Source organism: Enoplosus armatus, chromosome 2 (genome assembly GCF_043641665.1).
Source record: "Enoplosus armatus isolate fEnoArm2 chromosome 2, fEnoArm2.hap1, whole genome shotgun sequence".
Lineage (NCBI taxonomy): Eukaryota > Metazoa > Chordata > Actinopteri > Centrarchiformes > Enoplosidae > Enoplosus > Enoplosus armatus.
Genome location: NC_092181.1, coordinates 20662503 through 20683864, shown reverse-complemented (window position 1 = coordinate 20683864; position 21362 = coordinate 20662503). Strand labels below are relative to the sequence as shown.

Genomic DNA, 21362 nt, shown 5'->3' with positions numbered 1-21362 from the left:
CCCCTTCCAGTTTGTGAGTTTTCGCTTCTGCCAAGCGCGCTACCTGTCAAGTGTGAGGACTCGGTGACAATAGCAACTTCCACTGCTGTACGGAGATATTAAAGTCACCGTATCCTCGTTTGCCGTTTGACCGAGCAGAGGAGAAAACAGGTGAAGGGCGAGCTCTGCTTCACGTGCTTCTCCCCTTGTTACCTGCAACTCACTTCCTCGCGGCTTTTAACAGCATTAATCCATCCGTCTGCTATCAAGTTACGGACCAGGGGAGAGGAGTAGTTCACTGTGGAGTGAAGCGGTGACATTTCCAGTCTCGCTGTGTCAACGGTTAACACATTCTCTGTGCGCCTTTTTTGCCCACTTTCGAGGCTCATTCGCTAAACTGGTTTGGATGGGGAGGAAAACGTTTTGTTTGTTTGCCTGTAGACTGTCAACAACTCAGCTTTAGGGGATATTGACCCCTCTTTCTCCTCCGACATCGGCTGCATTGTCACCATTGGAGGTGAACAGGTGCCTTACCTGTGAACGCCACCTGTCCCGTCCTTCCTTAGCAATGGCTAGCGAGGAGACAGCGGGCGCTGCGCAGCCAGGTGATGAAAAGGACGGGAGATCAAGCGCCATGGCGCTCAACCCCGGAGTGCCTATCAGGGGGATAAGGATGAAATTTGCCGTGCTTGCTGGCCTGGTGGAAGTTGGGGAAGTTTCCAACCGAGACATTGTGGAGACGGTGTTCAACCTGGTAAGCTGATTAAGAGAGCTCAGGATAGGCCTTAGATAGCACTGTCACGCTGTAGTACTCACAGTGACATCAAAACGTTTGGAAAAGTCTGACATCATCCTCATCTGCATAAAAAGGCGTTAATGATTTTGCCACACAAAATTAAGTGAAATACTTTAACACCAATTGAGTTACTGTGACTTTACGGCGGGCAGCCCACATTGGAGACCGTCATGAGTCATATGCTAATTTACTTTTTCCCTGCTTACCCTGATTGTCCCTGTTGACCTTTTTTCAAATAGTAGGCTATACAAAATAGATTGGTCTATAGCGTTTACAGCGTGTTACAGCAAAAACAATTCCATGGCCACATTTAGGCTTACATGTTGTATTACAGTTCTCTTTGGTATATTTCTTATTTGTCTAATTTCATATACCTATTGCAATTTTATACTGCTTTTTGAATCAGAATCAGCTTTATAGGCCAAATATGTGTACACATTATATACAGTACATACTGCATGCTTGGATTCGTATTTGACAATGATGATATGTACATGTGTGTATGTATGTGTGTGTGTGTGTGTGTATATATATATATATAGATATATATGTATATATATACATTATGATTTTATTGTTTTATTGGGTCACTATATATAACATGTAATTATTAGGTTTCATCAAAGAACAAACGCACTGTTCCTCAGTTTTTAATTAAATACGACATGACGACCGATGTCAGCGGAATCAACATGGCAGAAAAGCTGCTGAAGTAAATAAGTTGATGCTTTTTGTGACACATCCAGGTCAGGCAGAGTGTGTGTGCCTTATCAGTTTACTACCTGTTGGCCACCCCAAAGTCCTTATCCAGCTTTGTCTGTCTGCAGCACTGATAGCCCCCTGGCTGCCAGAGTTATGAAATGACTCTGCAGTACCTGCATGAGAATGAATGAAACTACCGTTAACAAGGAAGTTTAGCGTGAAGGAGAGAGCATGCTCAACTCGAGTTTGGCTGGTTAGGTGGGAGGAAGGAGAGGTGAAGGTGGAACCTGCGAAACTGCTTTGTCACTGTAGCAACACAATAGAGTCGTTTTGGAAAAGGGAGGCTCATCCTTCATGTCTGTTGTCACAAAGTTTGCTCCAACACAGTGGAGGTAAATGAATTGTAGTAGAGACACTTCTCCTCACGAGGCTGTAGCACTGCTAAACATAAAGCTCTTCCATCATACACTTCCATGTAAACTGAAATATTTGTTTTTATACATTAATTCAGTCTATAAAAGAAATTGTTGAAAAATGGCCATCACAAGTTCCCGGAGCAGTATCAAGATGGAACCAGCAAACATTGAACCAATTATGAAAATAGTTGCAGATCAGATTTCTGTCTATTGACAAATGTATTAATCAACTAATCATTTCAGCTCCAGCACTGAGCTGTTTCACAATCACTTGGTTCTTCAGAAGAGTTTCAGTGAAAAACTGTTAACTTGATTACATACTAATGAACAAGATGGTGCTTATTTGAAAATAAGGTAAGGAATTTCGGCTGTAAGGGCAGAGTGCCAACTGTGTGAGTGGCTCATGTTTGTTAAAGTGATATTTGTAAAAATGTATACTTTGTGTGTTAATCGGAGCTAAATGTTGACTGGAATAGTAGGATTTCTTGCATCCTTGGTTACAAATCGGAAAATAAGAAAAGCATGTGCGTGCCATTGAGGCAGCAGATAAGATAGAAATATCACAGGGAGGTATTGTTTTCAGTTGCACAGTCCAAAGAGAGATAGCTAAAATTACTATGTTTTTTTGCATATTCTTTTATCTGGAAAGTCATTAATATGGCACAAAAAGCTGAGCTGGAGAGACAGCAAGGCATATGTTTAGACAGAAATATCAGTGTGCAGCTGCTCTGCCTATGTCCCTAGGACTCCACGTTTAGCACGATCAGTGATGAGAGATGGCCCATGCATTATTTCGCTCATGCCCTCCACATCCTCTGCTCACCCTCCACGTGGGTGATGATTTACCATATAGACCAGAGTCTTCTGTTTAGTAGTATCTCATTTGCAGCCTTCTCACTGCACTGAGTCCTACCCTGTATTTGGTTAAATGCAACATAGATTTCTCAAGAGAACTATCTAAAAAATGAATAATGTGACCCGTGTGTGATGACTCGTGACACATGGTTTGGGATTATTAACACCAGGACTCTCTTGTTTTTTAAATAAGCAGCTCATTATACTGACTTTGTTTCACAAAGGGGGGAGAAGAGTACATCTCATAGTCTCATTTAATCAAAGGAGCTGTACATCACACTATTCTGTGGGTTTTACTCTTTTCCCTCTCACTTATGTCTTGGTCCACTCTAGCTGAATATCGATTTAAGGTGTTTCAGTTGAAAGTGAGAGAACGAGGAATTGAAACCCTTTTAAGCCCCCTCTTTCTAATATTTAACAGTTATATTAAAACTGGTATCCATAATGTTTTTATTTACACACAGCCACACATTAACTGTAGTTAGAGACTCTCATATTCTGCTACTGAGAAATGTTGGTTGCCTCGTCATGGCTCGTTGGATCATACTTGTCTTGATTGACAATCTCAACAAATTTTTAAAGCAGAGCTAGTGCACCGAAGGCAATGAACGCAACAAACTAAGCATAAGCGCATTAGTATCACACTAAAAGATATTGCATGTTTTCCTCTCTCAGTAAATCCGCCATCTTTGCAGAAGATAGAATGTGCGGAGTTCAGCTTTATTCTGACTTTCTTTACATTGGCTTTTAGTTGTTTATTATTAAAGCCCCTAGACATCTATGTTAGTCCACCCACACATGTCGTCACTTATGTTACCTGATTAGACCTCTTCTCATGTCTGTGTGGGCGTGTATAAACAACAAAGCATAGTTACATCCACCTTCAACCTGTGTAAACGTCAGCCAGCGTAACTGTGTAGTTTTGCAAAGCCCATAAGGTTTTATTCCTTACAGTATTTATCACAGTTTTTGTTTATTGTCAGAAAAATGTTTCAATGAAAACACTATTCTTCAAAACATTAACATATGGCTGCAATGATTAGGTAGTAAAAAGCTTATTTAAACACATATATTTGTGCCCTTTTAGCCCTTTAACCCAACTGTTTACCATTACTTTTAATTATTTGTTAGTTTGTTTTTATTATTTTGTTTCTTGTGCTTTTGCCTATGTAACCTGTAAAACACTTTGGGTTGCCTTTGGGTATGAAATGTGCTGTATAGATAAATTAATTCAATATATTCTACATTGACTCGAAGGACTAATAATAATGTGAAAGGGCTACTTCCAATTCCACTGAGAACCAATGCCCCACTTCATAGCCCTATGCCGCTTTTTATCACTGTCATTTCACTGTTTAGTTTGAAGCAAAACAAAAACCAAAACCATTCTGGTTCGGATAAAACACTGGGCAGCAGCTCCCAGCCCACAAAGATCATCATGATTTCACAGTATGCTTCTTGCTTTTGCACTGCAAAAAGGTGAACAAAGTTGAACATATAGCAAGCCAGAGAAACCACTGGAGACCTATTTCTGGCTACCTGTCAAATTTGAAGTCCAATGGTCACTGGTGTTTTACCCCTAGTTTGGCCTGCCAACTCTTGAGAAAAATATCTGGGACTCTTGGTAAATGTTTGACTTTCTTCACCAGTCAATTGTTTACTTCTTTTTCTTTTTGCCGGAAGCACACAGACAGTTTGTGTGAGCTCCTGTGCTGTAAGTGGCAGCCCACAGTTTTACAGGAAGCAGAATTGTTTTGGTTTTCTTGGTCTGGCTAATCAAAACAATATGCTGAAAGCTGCAAGGAGCTGCAAAGAGGGGTGTTAATTTTCAGTTACAAACGCTACTGACTGATTCATCCGTCTACTCTGATGTAATTTTCAGTCGACACTGAGGCGGGGTTAGCTAGGGAACAATTAGCAGGCAATTGATATTGAAAGTACATGTTTATGCAAAGACAATTTGCTGATTTTAAGACATTATAACACATAATGACATCTCCTTATGTAGTGTTCCCTGCACCAGGTTCATCGTTTTTCTGTGTTATTTCAAAAGGGAAATACCAATGTTAAAACATGAACAGTTGCCACAGAAACAAAAGGCAGTGCAAATATTAGGGCATTAGGGTCCTTATGATAATCCTGTAACTATGGAATGGTAATAGAAGAAAATAAACATTAGCTGAAAGGTCACTTATTGGACAATAAAAGTATTCTTAACAGACTGCACTGTCTTCTACTGAACTGGGATCTGTTTCACTGTCATCTCATGTGCTAAATAGTGTTATAAAACAGTGGAGTGTGCCATATAAATTGTGTGTGTACTGTATATGCTATTATAGTGATATTTCTGTGAGCATCTAATATGGGCTGACACTATTGGGCCTCCGTTGTATCAGTTGACCCCTTTTAAAAAAACAAACACCAACCATGTACGCTACAATATCACTTTAATTGTCACTCTTGAACATTAAAGTGTGCTGCCCTCCACTGAATAGAGCATAGACTCTTCCAGGACTCTGTAAACCATTGACTAATGTAAAGCGGCCTGACTGCCTGGCTCATGACTCCTCTGTTAGGTGACACAGGAGATGGGTGAGTTTGTGATGTGGAATGTAACTTTGGCTTTACCTGAAGACAAGGTCATTGGGTTGGCTGCTAGCTTTGTGGACAGCTAGTGGAAACCAAAGCTATCGGTTCACATATTTATTTTCCTTACAAATTTGAAACATTACATTAAGGTAATATCTGTTTCCTTTTTAATGTATATTGCAAAGAGTGCCAATGTGTATATATTTCTCATTTGATGTCCATTTTGGGGTCTAAAAGTTAATCTATCCATGACCCAGGTTTTGTTAGGACTGGCTTGATATTTTCAAATGTTAAATGTCTAAATGTTTATTCTTATGTTCTCATTTCTACTGAGCATATATTGTCCTGCCAGTCTAAATACAATTTATTAAATCTATAATTGGACTGTAGCTATAGCTTAAAAGTCCTCTTATGTTTCAGGTCTGTAAATATTTCATGTTATGGGCCGATATTTAGTTTCCTTTGTGAGGGGCAACTGCAGAAAAAGTGGACACCTTGTTTTGTTCTGAATTTCAGGGTTTCTGTACCTCTACTTGTGTCAATGAGAAAAATCAGTTTTATTATATTTGTTCAGTATTATTCATTATGTCGGTTTGATGGTGCGTTGTTGCCCACACTATCATCTCCTGTACTGATGTACTGACACAGAGGATCCTCCTTTGAGATAGGCTGTCATAAGTGAAATGAATTGTTATAAACTGCATCTTCCCTACCCTTCTTTAAATAGTCTACTTAGTACCTTTCCTGCAACACCACTGCAGGGAAGAATCATGCAAAGTAGCTGTGCTCTGGAATTTATAATGTATCAGGTTTTAAAATCGTGAAATTGATTTCACTGGCTTTACTTTTGGTATCTGCAGATGGAGGCTATTTTTTGCCTTTACTAACCAGGAACTAAGCCCCAAGGTATCAGACAAGTTTTAATATTAACCACTTTAGTCATTTTTGCCAGTTTTGAAGACTTTAAAGACCTTTTAAAAATCACATTTTCCCATTTAAACACTTACTTCCTCCATAACAAGAATGCATTAGGAAAGTAGGAATACTAGGTGATTTAGTTAAAATTGTGGCCATTCAAATCAATAATCACTGCAATAACATTGGAGTTATGGATCAAGGATCAAGATGGCAGCTTCTTTTAATTAGCCGCTTATGTGCATATGATGTAGACAGGAATGCAACAAACACACATACACACAATCCCTTCAGTTTTACACAATTACACAAGTGGTATGGTCAGCGAGGGCGATCCTTGTCCTCCCTCCAGGCATGCTTTGCCCTCTCTGGCCGTAACAAAGAACCCTCTAATCTGACACATGAATGAAACCCTATCTGCTTCTCTCAGTTAACTGTCGCATCAGCCTAATTCCACAGTCACACCTTTTTCCCATTTCTCCACTGAAAGCAGTATGATGCCCTTGAGGGCTGTTGTCTAAATAAGCATGACCGGACTCTGTTTACAGTGTGAGATTTGTTTTATTTTCAACATTACCTTCAATGCTCGTTGTGTCTGTATTGACCTTTTTATTTCCCTTAACAACAGAGGGCAATTTTTGTGACCATTCCACTATTCTTGCTGTAACATCTTATTGATAGTTATAGCTGTGAAATCAACACAATGGGAATCTTGAGGGTGACCACACAGATTTGACTAGCCAGCATACATTTTAGCTGAAACTGGTTCTAAATAGCCACTGCTGGGATGTCTGTTTTCTGCTTACCTGTATGGTTTGTCTTACTTAGCCCCCAAGCAGATCAGATAATGTACCCACCATGCCTCATCACCTGCTGTGTGCTGACAAACAGGCATATGGCCTCGGGATTCAACAATGTTTGAAAGAGATGTGTGTCATTTAAGAGGCTGTAATGATTGAGATACAGTATCTTGGAGCTTTGTAGTAGTCTGAAATATCTCTGGGATGGTATTTGTTTCTAATTCAACAGAAATTGGATTTGATTGTCAGCAGTGTCGTGAACAGCCCTTATCACAGTACGTTTGTTTTACATCTATTTTTGGACATAGTGGTTATGAAAACTTGTTCCATATGGCAGTTTGGTGCTTAACTAAGCTCAAAGGAGTGTTTTGTCTTTTCCTCCTAATTTCAGTAAGACATATGGAAAGTCGTTTTTTTTTAATCAATTAGCTTCATTGTTTATACGTTTCAGCCCAATGAGCACGATTCCAATTATTTATTTGCTCGAATTTGGTGCACTTATTTGTAGACTATTTTTTGCACTTATTTGTAGACTAATTATTTTTTGCACTTATTTGTAGGCTAATTGGTTTGTGTGGGGAAACAGAAGACGTTTTCTACCAGACATTTTGTTCTCCAAAGTTTTGTGTAAAGTGTCATCTGTTGTTTACTTGAAAGTTTGGTTTTAAGGTTCTCAGGATAAATACCAACTATTCTGAGGGGACAATCCTTTGAAAAAGACTGCAACTTGTGCTATTATGATGTTTTTATATCTCTGGCTTGGTATTCCTCATCATTGGCTTTCAATAAATCAATGAAGCCATTTCTTGGTGAGTAGTGTCTCTCAACCATCAGCAGACCCAATTCTCCATTCATAGCATTGAAATTCAAGTTAACTTAAGCATGGTTAAATTTCTGAGTGTTAAGTGAAAGATTAACTAGTCACAAATAATTTCTCTGCCGCTGTGATTGCTGCAGTGACGCTGCCAGGAGACAGGGCCATAATGTAGTCTACTTCTTGGCCTACGTCTCTCTTATTGTTTCTTCTATAAACAGTGCCAACTCACAAAGGCATCTTAGCAGAATGCTACTGGTTATCTTGGAGGAAGCTGGGAACAGGAAATGTTGATGGAGACTCTCAAAGACCAAAAGTCTATTAATTAGGCTGTGCACCAGAACCGGCCACAGGGGCAATGAGAAACTACTCTCTTGTATTTTTTTGTATGTAGACTAATAATGTATCATCCACAGAATAGCTAGGGTCAGTTCACTCAAATTAGAAAAACAACAACATATATTTTGACATAGTAGTAGCATATAGTTTGGTATAACTACTTCTATTTTGGAAATACTCCCTATAAAACTGTTGAGTGTGAGATCTGTGGATTATCCAGAGTAATTTTGGAAGGTGTTTATTGTATGGAAGATTGATCTCAAAAACTGGGCAAACAAAACAAAACTATATCTAGATACCACCTAAGTAAAGTAAGAAAATGTGTTTTTTATAATGGGGTTAAACCATCCCTTTAGTAATGTCATGCAGAATAATAGTTAAGAGATAGATTCTCATTGTCTTTCAATGTATTTTAAATTAACATTTTTTATTGTTCCTTAAAAGATGACAACTTCAGCCAAAATATGTCACATGTTGGCAGCAACATGACATTGAGATTAAATTAATTTTGCTTGTGCTCTGTGTGCTTTTGCTTACTGGCTGTCAGTGGAGGGGGTGAAAAATGTTTTTGTTTTTTTTAGCTGTTTCAGCCATGTTTGTGGAGTAGAGCTTTCTCTTGAAAGAGCAATTTCTCGTGGTTTTTGATCAGCCAGTTTTGCTTTTTTTTTGCCTGCTGTGCAGAGAGAAAATTTCCCACCAGTGACCATGTCCTACAAAAAGAGCAAACCTGCAGTGTGTCAGAGACTGAATGGCCTTCTCTGCTGCAGCCCCATTTCGACTTTTTGTTTTGACATAATCTTGCCTGGTACAGCTTTTGCTTTATGTACTTTAACACATACACACACATGAACAAGTTCTTCACTGGGCTTTTGTAGCTGCTTATTCAAGTCAAGGTGGCAGTGGCAACAGGGACATCTGAGTCATGCTGAATTTATTTCCCCTGACAACTTTCCTTAGAATCTATAGTAGGCCTGTGAAGAGTTTGTCCCAGAGTCTCCTCCCAACCAATACTCAGGGCACATCCTTACGTTCTGCCATAACTGCCTTAACTGACTGCCTGGAATATTGGTGCTTGACTTTGTAAGCCAGTCACATACAACATATCTGTATATCTTTTTAGGTGTAACAGGTGATACACACCAATACACTCGGGTGTCATGCTGTCACCAGTGAGCTGGCATGTTTGATGTTTTTTCATACACAAACCCGACCTTGGTTGAACAATACCAGCAACAAAGCTCTGCAAAACGTTTGAGTTAAGATTTTTCTCAAACGCCATCGCAGTTTTCATCTTACTTCATTACTCTTTGTCTAGAGTTCTTATAATTTCAATCATTGTAATGATGCTAGCTATGTAGGCTGTGCTATCCTATGTAGTCCTCCTTGACTAGCAAGGTTTGGCTAACTGACTCATTGTTCACGCTTTTAAATTTCGGTTCCTCATGTGATAAGACATGACCTGCTGATATTTTTTTTTCATATGGCGTGCAGACCTGCAATTTGCATTGAACAGTTCGGTACAAAGACAGTATGTTGCTTAGTGGTTACTATACTTCTACGACACCCAAGATATTTAGTCATTATAGCACTACAACTAGAGTGCATAACTTCACATTTTACCTTCGAAGTCAATGCCATTTTTTTGAAGTAAAGATGATGTGTATTCACTGAAAATGAAATGAACCTGGGGTTTTAAATTCCCATTGACTAATACATACTGGTTACACACATGCACACACCATGCAAACACTATACCTTAATGTGCTTGCACGACGGTTAAATTGACATGTTGGAACAGTATAGCAGAGCTTTTGGCTAAGCAGGAGGCAATATTAACCTCCTGGCCTGCTATCGTCTCTTCACAGTAGGGGGTGTAATGATATGCTAATAGTGCTTGCCTGCTGGCCAAGTTTCAGTGTTGGATGCTGAAAAAGGTGTGAATATTAAAACATAATATGATAAGCTGTTCCTTTGTAAAAGAAATATTACATTGAAGGCTTAAGGTGTTAACTCACCTTTAGCCCCTGTGGGGGAGATTTCTCAAAAACACAAAATAATAGTAAAAGTGAGATCAAGCTTCTAACAGGTTTAATGCAGAATGCCTAAATCCCAACATGTTTTCCTCTTTTTGATTTGTAGCACAAGCTTCTACCATTTTCCTGTTTTTTTGGCATATTAATTAGTAGTATATATACACTTTATGATTAAACACATCTGTAAATATTACCTGAAGGTGTACTTTGTTTCTTGTGATGATGAAATGGCTTTTTGAGACTCAAGGTGATAGAATTGGGAAACTGGCAAATGGTACATTGTCTTTGTATGATGCAGCATGGCTCAAAATGTTGTTCTTTTTGTTTCCAATGAAATTCCATTATATTGCCATAATCATTCTTTTTCAATATGAGTGTCACAAGAGATTTAAACTACTTTATTTCAGTGCAGGGCTTGATGCCAGACCTTTCTCGATCCCTGTACCCTTTACTAAAATTCATTTGATTTTGTTGTGCTTTTAGCAAATCTTTACAAGCATTTAACAGGAACTACGAGGACCTATTGAGTAATTACTGTAGATGCCTTAAGATCCATTTGCACACAAAAACACTGTTTGCAGTGAGCTTTTGGCTGTGCAAAATACTCTTATACTTTACAAATTGTCAACTTCTGGGAAGGATATTAGGCGTAAAGAGTTTTTTAGGTGATTCTGTATTTGTTCTTGCTAGTATTTGGCAATCCATGCTGTTGTTTGTAGTTAATACATTGTTTAGTCCATAATGTGCAGTAGGTTTCACAGAGACAGTGCAGATGTAGTCATGGCCCACTATACTCTCGACACTCTGCCTTGCTCTTAGCTTTATGATTTTGTGGAGTGGTGACGGTATCCAACTATTTTTTACTGCAAACAAATCAACCTTTGTCTAACAGGACTGTTGCTGAATAGTGACACAATGGTGACCATTTAGGAGTTTTTCCCCCCTCCCTGCTTGTAAGCAAATGCTCTAGTTGCAGCCCAGCCTGTGGCATATTCCTGTGTATTAGTCGTGGGATAGACTGCATGATTGTGCTCTTCTTAAGGGATGATCCCCCAGCCCTTAGTTGTTTGTTAATTTAGTTTGTCCATGCATATTACTGTGTGTGGTAGAACTGTTGAAATTGGGTTCTGTGTGAGACTCACATTGGCAGAGAAACTGTACCCTTTTGATTGCATGCATGTGGCTTTACGTGCAAATGTGTGTCTCTAAGACCAGATGGCACAACAATCCAAACTTCTGCCCTTACTGGAAAATTAGTGGTGAGACTGTGTAAGCTTGTATGAGTTTGAATGGCAAAGATAGAACAGGGCTTATTGATTGATTGCTTAGATTAGGTGTCTGCAGAAAGAGGGCTGTGAGCCAAATCTGGCCCTCTACCAAATTTATTTGGCCCCCATGTAATCTGAAATTTTCCTTAGTGTGCTACATCAAAACTTTTAGGCATGTTTCAGAAATGTAATGTGAATATAAAGTCTAGCAAATTATTACTGTGCCTTGCTGTGTGCTATGTGTGGAGCTATTTAATAGGTCATACCATGGACAGTGCAGGATGCTGAAATTAGGTCTAATAATATTGAGATAAAAAAAGATTAACTGCACAATATATTAATTGATCAAGCTAATGAGACATATGTACGTCTGTAAGTCTAGATATATTACAGGGCTATAGGGGTAGGCAAAGCTGCTGTACAGACCCGTAGTTGCACTGAAGCTATGGCAAGAAGAATTCAAACATTAATCAGACACTTTTTATAAATACGTTTTATTTCAAAATAAATGAATATAATACTCAAACAAATGAACATAGAGGCCTGCACCCTCACTGCACCTGTAAGTCTGTGTTGCCTCTCCACTGAACAGTGCTGAAAAATTGGCCGAACCTGACTGCCGACCCCTAGATGGTTCCTTTACCCTTGACCTGCTTTCACACACTCTGCATCAGCAACTCATCAGTTGCCAAGGTCTGGCATGCAACCTGTAGGGAATACAGGCAACACATAAGCGATGCAGGCTATAAATAAATACCGTGCAATCAAATCTAACCCACTATTTACTGTTAAACATTTTATAGGTTCTGTCTCAGCAGCTTGGAGAGGATTTTTCTTGTCAAACCAACAAGGATTTTAAACAAAGACTTGAAGTAATAACTTTCCTCTCTAAGTGTCTCAGACATGGACAGTCAGTGTGGCCTAGCTCTCTAGCATAAACTGCTGTTTATGTCATATGGTTGCACATTGCAAGTTTCATTTTCAATTCAAGATTTTTTTCTACAAATAAAACTTTCTTATAATCTGTGCCTTGCACCTGTAACTACTAACGGCTATATTGCAACATCTCAGGAGGTGGAGAATTTCCTGTTAAGGTTTATGAGCTAGTGAGTGCCAAGATATTGCTGTAATGTCAGCCAATAAAACCATAATTGATGTCAAAATAACTCTGTGGCATCAATCAAGTTCCGAAACTGTGCCTACCTGGAGTTTAGTTAAATGCGTTAGCCACATTGTAATTTGTAATCTGACCAGGTCACATCGATTTTTCTCGTAGTATCAGCTGAACTGAGCTATTTCAAACACAAATTAAGAAAAAAGCCAAATGCTTTTCCAACATGGTGTTTTGAAAATATTATTTTGATAAAATGGTAAAAAATTATTGAATATGTTTGAAGCCATTTCAGATTCTTCTAGTACAATATTTAAACAATGTCTTCTTCAGGCATATTTATTTACATAAAGATATAAGTGAGTTTGGATTGCTGTAATGAATTGAAAGATTATCTATAAAATCTATCTATTGGTGTGTTTGCATGTTCTTGAAGTACCAGGCTCTGCTTCAGGAGAAGAAGGGGGAGGATGAGGAAAGGTTGTGGAAGGAAATTAATGAACTTGTTTGGGTATAGCAGTGAGTTGAAGGCCATGCAATCCACAGCCAGATATTTGATCATGTGCCATCACAGCTTAGGCATTTCTCGCTCTTCTGGTAATGAAGAGGAAGGAAAATGAACGTGGAGTTTTTCAGTATTTTAGAGAACATGTTTGTATAAGTGCATGATAACTATCAAATAGCTGTTTATTCTTATGACCTAGAGATCTGAACTAGATTTGTTTTCTCACTGTATCAGGTACTGAATAGTTGTGGTATTTCAAGGACGTTGCGCTACATAATCAGGTGTACTGTCTCTTGACCATGTCCACGGGGAAACCATTTCCACAATTCTTTATGCCTGTGTCTAGTAGCTGTCATGGTAAAGTTGTTCTTGGTGATGTGAAGTTAGCGGTTAAGGTAAAAGATGATCATAACATGTATGTTTTCTGTATGTTTATAAGTTTACAAATTTAATGCATGCTGTTAAATGGAAACGCAGTTAACATATAAAAGCATTATCTAAAACCTTTCAGCAGGTGTACGTGTATTACGACATCTATCCCTTTTTAATTCTGGCTGAGTGATTTGGCTCCTCGCACTGTAGGCAGTAAGTAGAGATTTAGTTTATTAATTGCATGACTTGTGAGTGACACATAGAGAAGGGAATAGCTGTTTTGTTGAGGCTGTCTTTGATTAAAACCACAAACTGAAACTTCTCAAGACCATTTGCATTTTTAATGACACCCAGATATCGACTTCAAAGATTTTGGTAGGATGAGCAACCACATATCAGGATATTTAATCTGACAATATTTGATAAGACCTCTTGACACTTACAAAATACTAGAGGAATGTTAAGATAATAGATTTACTGACCCATTCCCTTAGGGCACATTACCACAGCCAAAAATAATTATTTTGAGTTGTTTATTTTGGTGGGCAAAAATGATTCACTTTATCATAATATTGAACTGAGAAGCAGAATAGCAAACCAGCGAAATTTACTTTGTTACTGGTGTACTGTGTCACAACTGGGTAAACTAACATTGCATCCTATTATACAGTATATGATATTGCTCATCCTGCCATAATCCAAGTCAAACATACATCCAGAAGTCATTTTTTAGATGTCAAAACAATGATGCAGTAACCCATGAACAGTGCCTGTCGCAAGATCAGGCGATGTCATCATACATCTACGGGACCATCAGACAGGCAGCACCTGGTCACATGCCGTTCAAAGTAAATGTTAAAAGGTCGAGTGTGTTCATGCTGGAACATCACTGGGGTGATCAATTTGGCATCTTGCATCACGGATGTTTCCTTGAATTATTCCCAAGTCATCAAGGTTCAGCAGGAAGTTTTATTGTCCCAGAGGCAACTGTCTCCATATTGGAAACGTCCAAAAACATGGCTTTGTGTCTTGCTGCTTTTTAAAAGAGCAAACAGGAGCTTTTGCATGTTTTAACCCTACAAGTCACTCATACTTTACTCGTACTCATTCAGTATACGCTAAATAAACATATACAGAATACTACATACAGATTGGTGCACACTGTCTTCCCCTTTAGGCTGCCATTGGTTTCAGTTCATTTTAGTATTATAGTATGAAATTAACTTTTAGAGACAGGCAAAAGATATATGGGTTATCTAGTTCAAGCATGTTTTACTCCAAGTGATTGCCTCCACATCACAATGGAAGTACCAAATCACACTTGTGTGCTCAAATGGATTCACTGGCAGGTATTCAACAAACAAGTGCTATATTCAATAGCTTTAGAGAATAGCCTTTGTTCGCCAGAACTTGGATGGATGGACAGGGGAAGCTACTGTGACAAACAAATGTACAAACCACAGGAAGCCGGTTGGAGTGGAACAACCGTGTTAGGATATGCCGCAGACCGTTTCCAGGTTCCCCATTCAGGGTTTAGGAAATTGTTTAGCTAAGGTGATAGGCTGTCCAGATCCTGACACATCGTCTCGTCTCTAGATAACATCAATTGGTGGATAATGACCTAAACAATGGACCCTTTTCCCCGAGGGTTAATGCTTTATATCATAAAAGTGTATACTTATTTTTCATTATGTTAGTGGTTCAGGTGCGGAAGCCCACTTCAACAATAAAACAGAAACTAGAAAACTAGAAAACCTGCCATGTCTTTTTTAGCAAATCAGATTGGATGTTTTAGGCTTATGGCTAACATTGGCTTGGTACATTGGTACAGTCTTTTTAGTCTTGTTTAGTTTTTATCCCTTCACTGTAGCTCAACAGGGAAACACTGTCTGAGGAAATGAGGAGGGAATTTTATACTAAAAAATACTTTAATTTTGGAAGATTTGTCTTCAGATAAACTTCAGAATTTTTGTTCCAAATCACTTACATGGAAAGCACAGCAAGCAAAACCTCTTTCAATGTTCATGTGGGCAACTGACTATTGTTTTAAGACACTTGAGAAATTATGAACCCATCCTTTAAGGGTACATACCATTAATTCTGGTACAAATTGTTCAATGTTAACAAAAACTGTTTGTTTACATCGAAAACTTCACAGGCTACCTTTACATTCAAGTTCTTCACCTCCCTGGTATCAAGCAGCTATTTTTAATATGTTGCACCAGAGCCAACCTTCGTATTTACTGTCACTATGCAAACTAAAATTGTAGGTGATACTGTGTCAAACAATGAAATTCTTTGTTTACCTCATGATTAAATCACCTCTCTCCATGTCTGCTATCTGGCAGTTGCCTCACAGTAATAGAGAAAACATATTCATCAGCATGAATTTTGTTAATACTGGACATTTTATTCCAGACGGAGACCACTTAAAGATTTTTTGAAGTAGAAAGCCTTGCAGTCAATAGATCATATTTGAGTATTTTCATTTTGAACATTTCATTCCAGAAGCAGTCAAAGTTGTTCTGGACAAGTACAAGATTGCCTGGACTCTGATGTCTAATGAAGACCATTTCCTGACAAGCCTTTTCCTTTTGTTGACAATAGCAGCCACCCTGCAACTTAAACTAGATTGCCAGATAAGACATGCATGTTTTAAAGCGGTCTGTTATACACCTCCTTATGTAATGCTTCCCTAGTACTTTATTTACTTAATGTTGAAAATGGTCAAAAAGCAGCTTCTCGCTTTGGTTCAAAAAGTCATTCAAGTGCATGTATTTATGTTTGTGTATGTGTTTGCTGAACCACTTGATGCTTTGGGAAGTGCATTGGAATGTGGAAGAGAATTTGGTAGCATAATAAGTTGGGAGCTTACACAGGAATGCTGACATACTTGTAAAGCCATCACACATTACACTGTCAACAAGTGAAATAGAGGGATGGAACAGCATGGCTATAGAAGGATGGATGGTACCATTTTTGATGCAATCTAAATCCTCTCTTTTCCATTTGGACGAAATGTACTGTAGGTCCTAATTATGTACTTGTGTTCCCTTTTTCTTGTTTTGGGTCGTGTTTCTCCCATCACACCATGCAGATGGCATAATGCAGGATAAATGATGTGTGATTGCATAAAAGAGTTCAATTTAATTTAATCTAAAACGGCATAGGCTTATGCAGGCCGAACCTGTGTTTTTAGGCAAATGAATGGAACAACAAACGCAATGATGTGTTGATCAGAGTATTGCCGTGGCATTATCACTGTTAAGATATTGTCAAAACGACTGCTAGCCATTGTTTAAAACAAAAGCTTGGCAGGTTGCCCCTCTGAAGATATTCTTAGAAATCCAGCTATTAAAATACCTCTCTCCACCTACTGTACCTCGCCTCTCTGTCTCTCATTGTTTGTCTCTTAGTGTGAGGAAGGCAGCATTGTGGCACTGATGAGAGAAAGATTGTACTCAACAGTGTCAGCTGATCAATCTTTTAATTAAAAATCAATTAATTTAACAGTGATGTAAAAACCCAAGAATAATTTAGCAATTTGGGCTGATCAATCACCATTTGTTCATTAATCTCAATGTTAGCTCCCAATACAGAAAGAGTATTTGGAATAACAACTTGTTATACATGCAGTGAGTGAGTCAGATAAACACACAAAAACATTGAACCAGTGTATTCCATGGTCACTGCATGCGTACTTGTCACCACTTTACCTTCTACCCCTGCTATGACAAATGTAGAGTGGCCGGCTCATCCACCAGACAGGATGTCGGTTTGATGTTCTGTGAATATTTTCAACAACAGAAGCTAGAGTAACAAGCCATATTACAAGACAGTAAAACTAGTAGTAATCCACAAGTATTCTTCAGTTCTGTGGTTTGGTTGTGTATTTCAGGTAGTATCCAGGGAGTTGCTGGCAGAAAATTGTTATCATGTGATAAAAAATTATCATGATATATGCCTGTGCAAATATGACTAGGTAGATATGACTTCATGATTGTTTGAAAAACTGATCTCATATCTGAAGATATACGAAATACGATGCAGAACATTTCAGTATCAAACAATAAATGGATCCTTCAATTTTACTGCACCTCTCAGTGTCAAAGCTCTATTTTGTAGCACACTATTGCTCTTTTCAAGACTGTCAAGGCTCTACCAACAAGCAGTAACATTGTCATCAGCTAAAGTGGAATTGTCACTAGCTTGCTACCTTCTACAAGTCAGCTGTCATCCCACATTTAGCTTGCAGTCTTTGCCCTCCTCTACTCGGTTATGTGTTTGTTTACACTGGAAGTTGGTGGACTTCCCGTTTCCTGCTGACACATAATTGGCCAGTGGAAGGAGATACCACCAGTCAAATTGTGTGTCAGGTATTTGTATTCCTTTTTGAATTTGACTTGTTTAGCACTTGATTATATTTGATCATATTTCAAGAAACAATATGTATGTTGTTCCATAGCCCAGTGTTAGTATAAATCATTCCTTTTATATTTGTATAATTTAAGCCTGTTTGTTTTTCATAGTACAGAACCATAAATGAACATTAGCTCACAGAAGCTTCACGATCAACTGATATCATTTTTGAAATTCATTTGTTGGAAGTCGGTTGTGCATTACTGATCAACGGAAATGTTCACAGGAAATAACCTCCATTACATTTGGAAAGATTTGCCCAAATCTGTGTCATTTTGCATACATATATTCTAAATGTTGGTACCACTTCATCTGAAGGGTTGCTCATTTTAAGAACATTATGAATGTATTATAAACACAGCATGATACATTGCATGTATTCCGCATCACTATGTCCCCTCATCTACTCCATCAGAAGCTCATTCCCCCGTATCAGCGCTAGCACTAGAGGGATTTGAGTAGGACAGATTATTTGGTTGACCTCCCTATCTGCTGGAGCCATTTCAACATCTCACATCAGTCTGTTGGAAATGTGAATGTCATCAGCAGTGAAGAGCGCGGGATTATAAGATGTTGTCATATCACGAATCATGTTTTGGGTCACTGTGATGGATGGGTTTGCTTTGGGTGTTGTGGAGGGGGGCTCTCGTGGAGGAATAAGCCTAACTGCCTTTGGTTTGACAAGATAGCTCGTTAAAAGAGATACAGTTAGAAGAGCTGTTGAAAAAGTAGGCCAGTGGTGTGTGGTGAATGCATGGTCACTCTTGACAGCCCATTTGTTGAATTTATTTATTTTAAAATGGATTGAAAACCGTAGTCGAGCAGTGTTTTTATAACACATAAGCTGACATTTAAAGTCCTCTTGTAAAAGGCTAATTTAACCTTAAAATGACATTTACATATTGTTTTCAACACTGAGGTATCATAAAAATCCTTATTGGTGACACTTTAATGAAATCGTTGAACCATTCAGATCTCCCCCTACACTTGTTCTCACGTCTAACACTCACAAACTAACATATAAAGTGATAGATGTCATGTAGTCTGATGGGTCAGAGCAATTCAAAGCCTGATATAAGCCACCTGACAAACTAGAGACATGCGAGACATGAGCACAGATTTGTCACGGCCATTCTTCTATTGTCCATGTCTGCTGTCGTCTCCTGCAGGCAAATGACTTTATATTCAAATGATTTCACTCATAGAATTAATTGCAGTTTCATTAGGGAGAGAACTGAAGGACGAACATCCACACGAACACACACACACGTACACAATGGATAGAGGGTCTCATCACCCTGCAGTCGTGGCTTGGCAGCATCACTGTTTCTGCCTGTTACTTTTAGCTGGGTAATTTCCTCCCCTTTGGTGGTACAAAATGGCCATTATTTGTTGCTTTCTCTCATCTCCAGCATCACATGGCTGTCTGTAATGATTAGAGGTCTGTTTTTTTTTTTTTTTTAGCTCAGACCTCAAATAGCTCTGTTCTTTTAGTAAACCTTTACTTGTTCTATTCTCAGTCTCCGTTTCTTGCTCACTGCCAAAACGTGTGGTCTCTGGTTTGTAATAAGACTGGAAATGATTTACACAGCACTCATAATCTTTATATAAATACATGCTTTAAATATATGCCTTTTTAATAATGTACATTTGGAATTGTAAGTTTTGTTTCCATTAAATTGTTACATATGCCCTCAGTACCTGCTCTCTTTTTATTCTCAACTTTTTAGGGATTTATAGTTTAATGGAGGGATTAAATGATGAGTAACAGCAAGACTTGAATACTTGGTTCAGAATAAGCAGAAATGAGTGCAGCGACATCAAGGTGTGTCTGAAAAATGTTAGTTGTTTTTTTCTTTCTTGCATTTCCATTCAGTTTTTTAAGTGTAAATTGAAAATGTGCATGAAAAATATGGATCAACAATTTTACTTAAAAGCTCCATTATACCGGCCATGCATATGGCTGACCCTTTTTAAAAAAAATCCTAATTAGGTTGTTTACATCTGGTAGACAGCATTACAGATATTGTCATTGTTGACATTGGATTTCAAATCTCAGATTTTAAGAATCCTAATGCCATCATTGGTCTGGCTATCAAGTAACCTGAAATACAAGTTTAGCTCAGGCATTAGATATGAATTGTGGTTGTGGCGTACCATTTAGCCCTGCCATCCTCCAATGTTGTTTTCCATGGAGACCATAGAAGCCTGTTTGTGCTTTGTGTTACGGCCCAGTGGCTGCTTGGCTGCTCAGCCATGATTAATTCAGGCAGGCCTCAGGGGAGAACAGCCAGGCTGGGTTACCCAGCCAGGGATCTGGTGTCTAGTTGCCATAAAGACACTGGCTTTATGGCAGCTTTAGCTGCAGAGCTCTCCTTGGCTGGAGCTGAGGCTGGAGCTGGCAACCTTTCACACCTGTTCCAGAAATAGAACAATGTAAATTAATTGAACAATTTCAGAAATTGAAATATTGTAAACCTCTTTGCCATGCACCAATAGACACATTAAATGTTCTCTCTCCGCTATAGGAAATTGCATTTTGTTTTGAAGTTTACATCAAGAGTCAAAGTATCACAGTTGATTAATGGCAGCATGATTCAGTCTGTTTATAATGTAAGGGATACTGGTTGTTGTTTGCTATACTTTGTACCCAGTAACAACATAGAGATAACCAGCTGCTGTGAGGTGTCATACCAGTAGTATGCTTGTATTTTGATTCAGCTGGCACAGTTGGTAAAGGTGGCACGCGGTACATAGTTTCCAGGTTTAGAGCAGAATGCTGCCTGAGACACATTTGAATATGACAGTTAATTTTTATGTCCAGAGATTAATTTCTCATCATAAAATACACAACTGAAGAAACTCGAGCAGGTGCAGTCACATATTGGGGTCTTTAGATAAACTTTCATTCACCTCTTAAAACGATCATGTGAATTATAGATTATAACGCTTGTCACACAGAACTTTTAGTCCGCTGATATTGAAAGAAAGAGCCAGCACATTCTGTAATGACAGATAACGCCAGACTTCACAGGTCTTCATTTGTCTTTTAGTCATTAAATAACACACATGCAAGCAGATTACAGTCAGTGTTGTGTTGATGAATTCCTCCTCTCTAGTCAGCTCGGCTATCAGTCCTTCACACATGAAGTCAAAATTGCATGTGAGAGAGATGTGTTTTCTTTCTCACGCTGCAGAATTTTGAGTCATTAATGTTTGGGTTTTAACTAAACCTCAAACTTGAGAATCAAACATTTGGTATTTTATTTTCTGTTCTATTGACAGAATCTCATAAGTTTATCATTATTTGAAATTAGGATGCCCACAAGAGACTTGTAAGTAGAGCTGGGGGGGGGTTAAGGTTGACTCTCTACAAACAGTACCACACACCATGAGATAATATGGCAAGGTATTATTCAATATGTCTTAAACCTTTCTGATTGTAAGGA

The 21362-nt window shown here is 38.5% G+C and overlaps 1 protein-coding gene across 1 annotated transcript in view; it reads left to right on the top strand.

The window, feature by feature from the left end:
- Window positions 1-304: 304 nt before the first annotated feature.
- lrba (LPS-responsive vesicle trafficking, beach and anchor containing) overlaps window positions 305-21362 on the top strand; it is a 178086-nt gene continuing 157028 nt past the window's right edge. The window contains exon 1 of the mRNA XM_070912728.1: window positions 305-733. Within this exon, the coding sequence (XP_070768829.1) occupies window positions 548-733 (186 nt within the window). The 5' untranslated portion in view covers window positions 305-547. The remainder of the gene's footprint in view (window positions 734-21362) is intronic.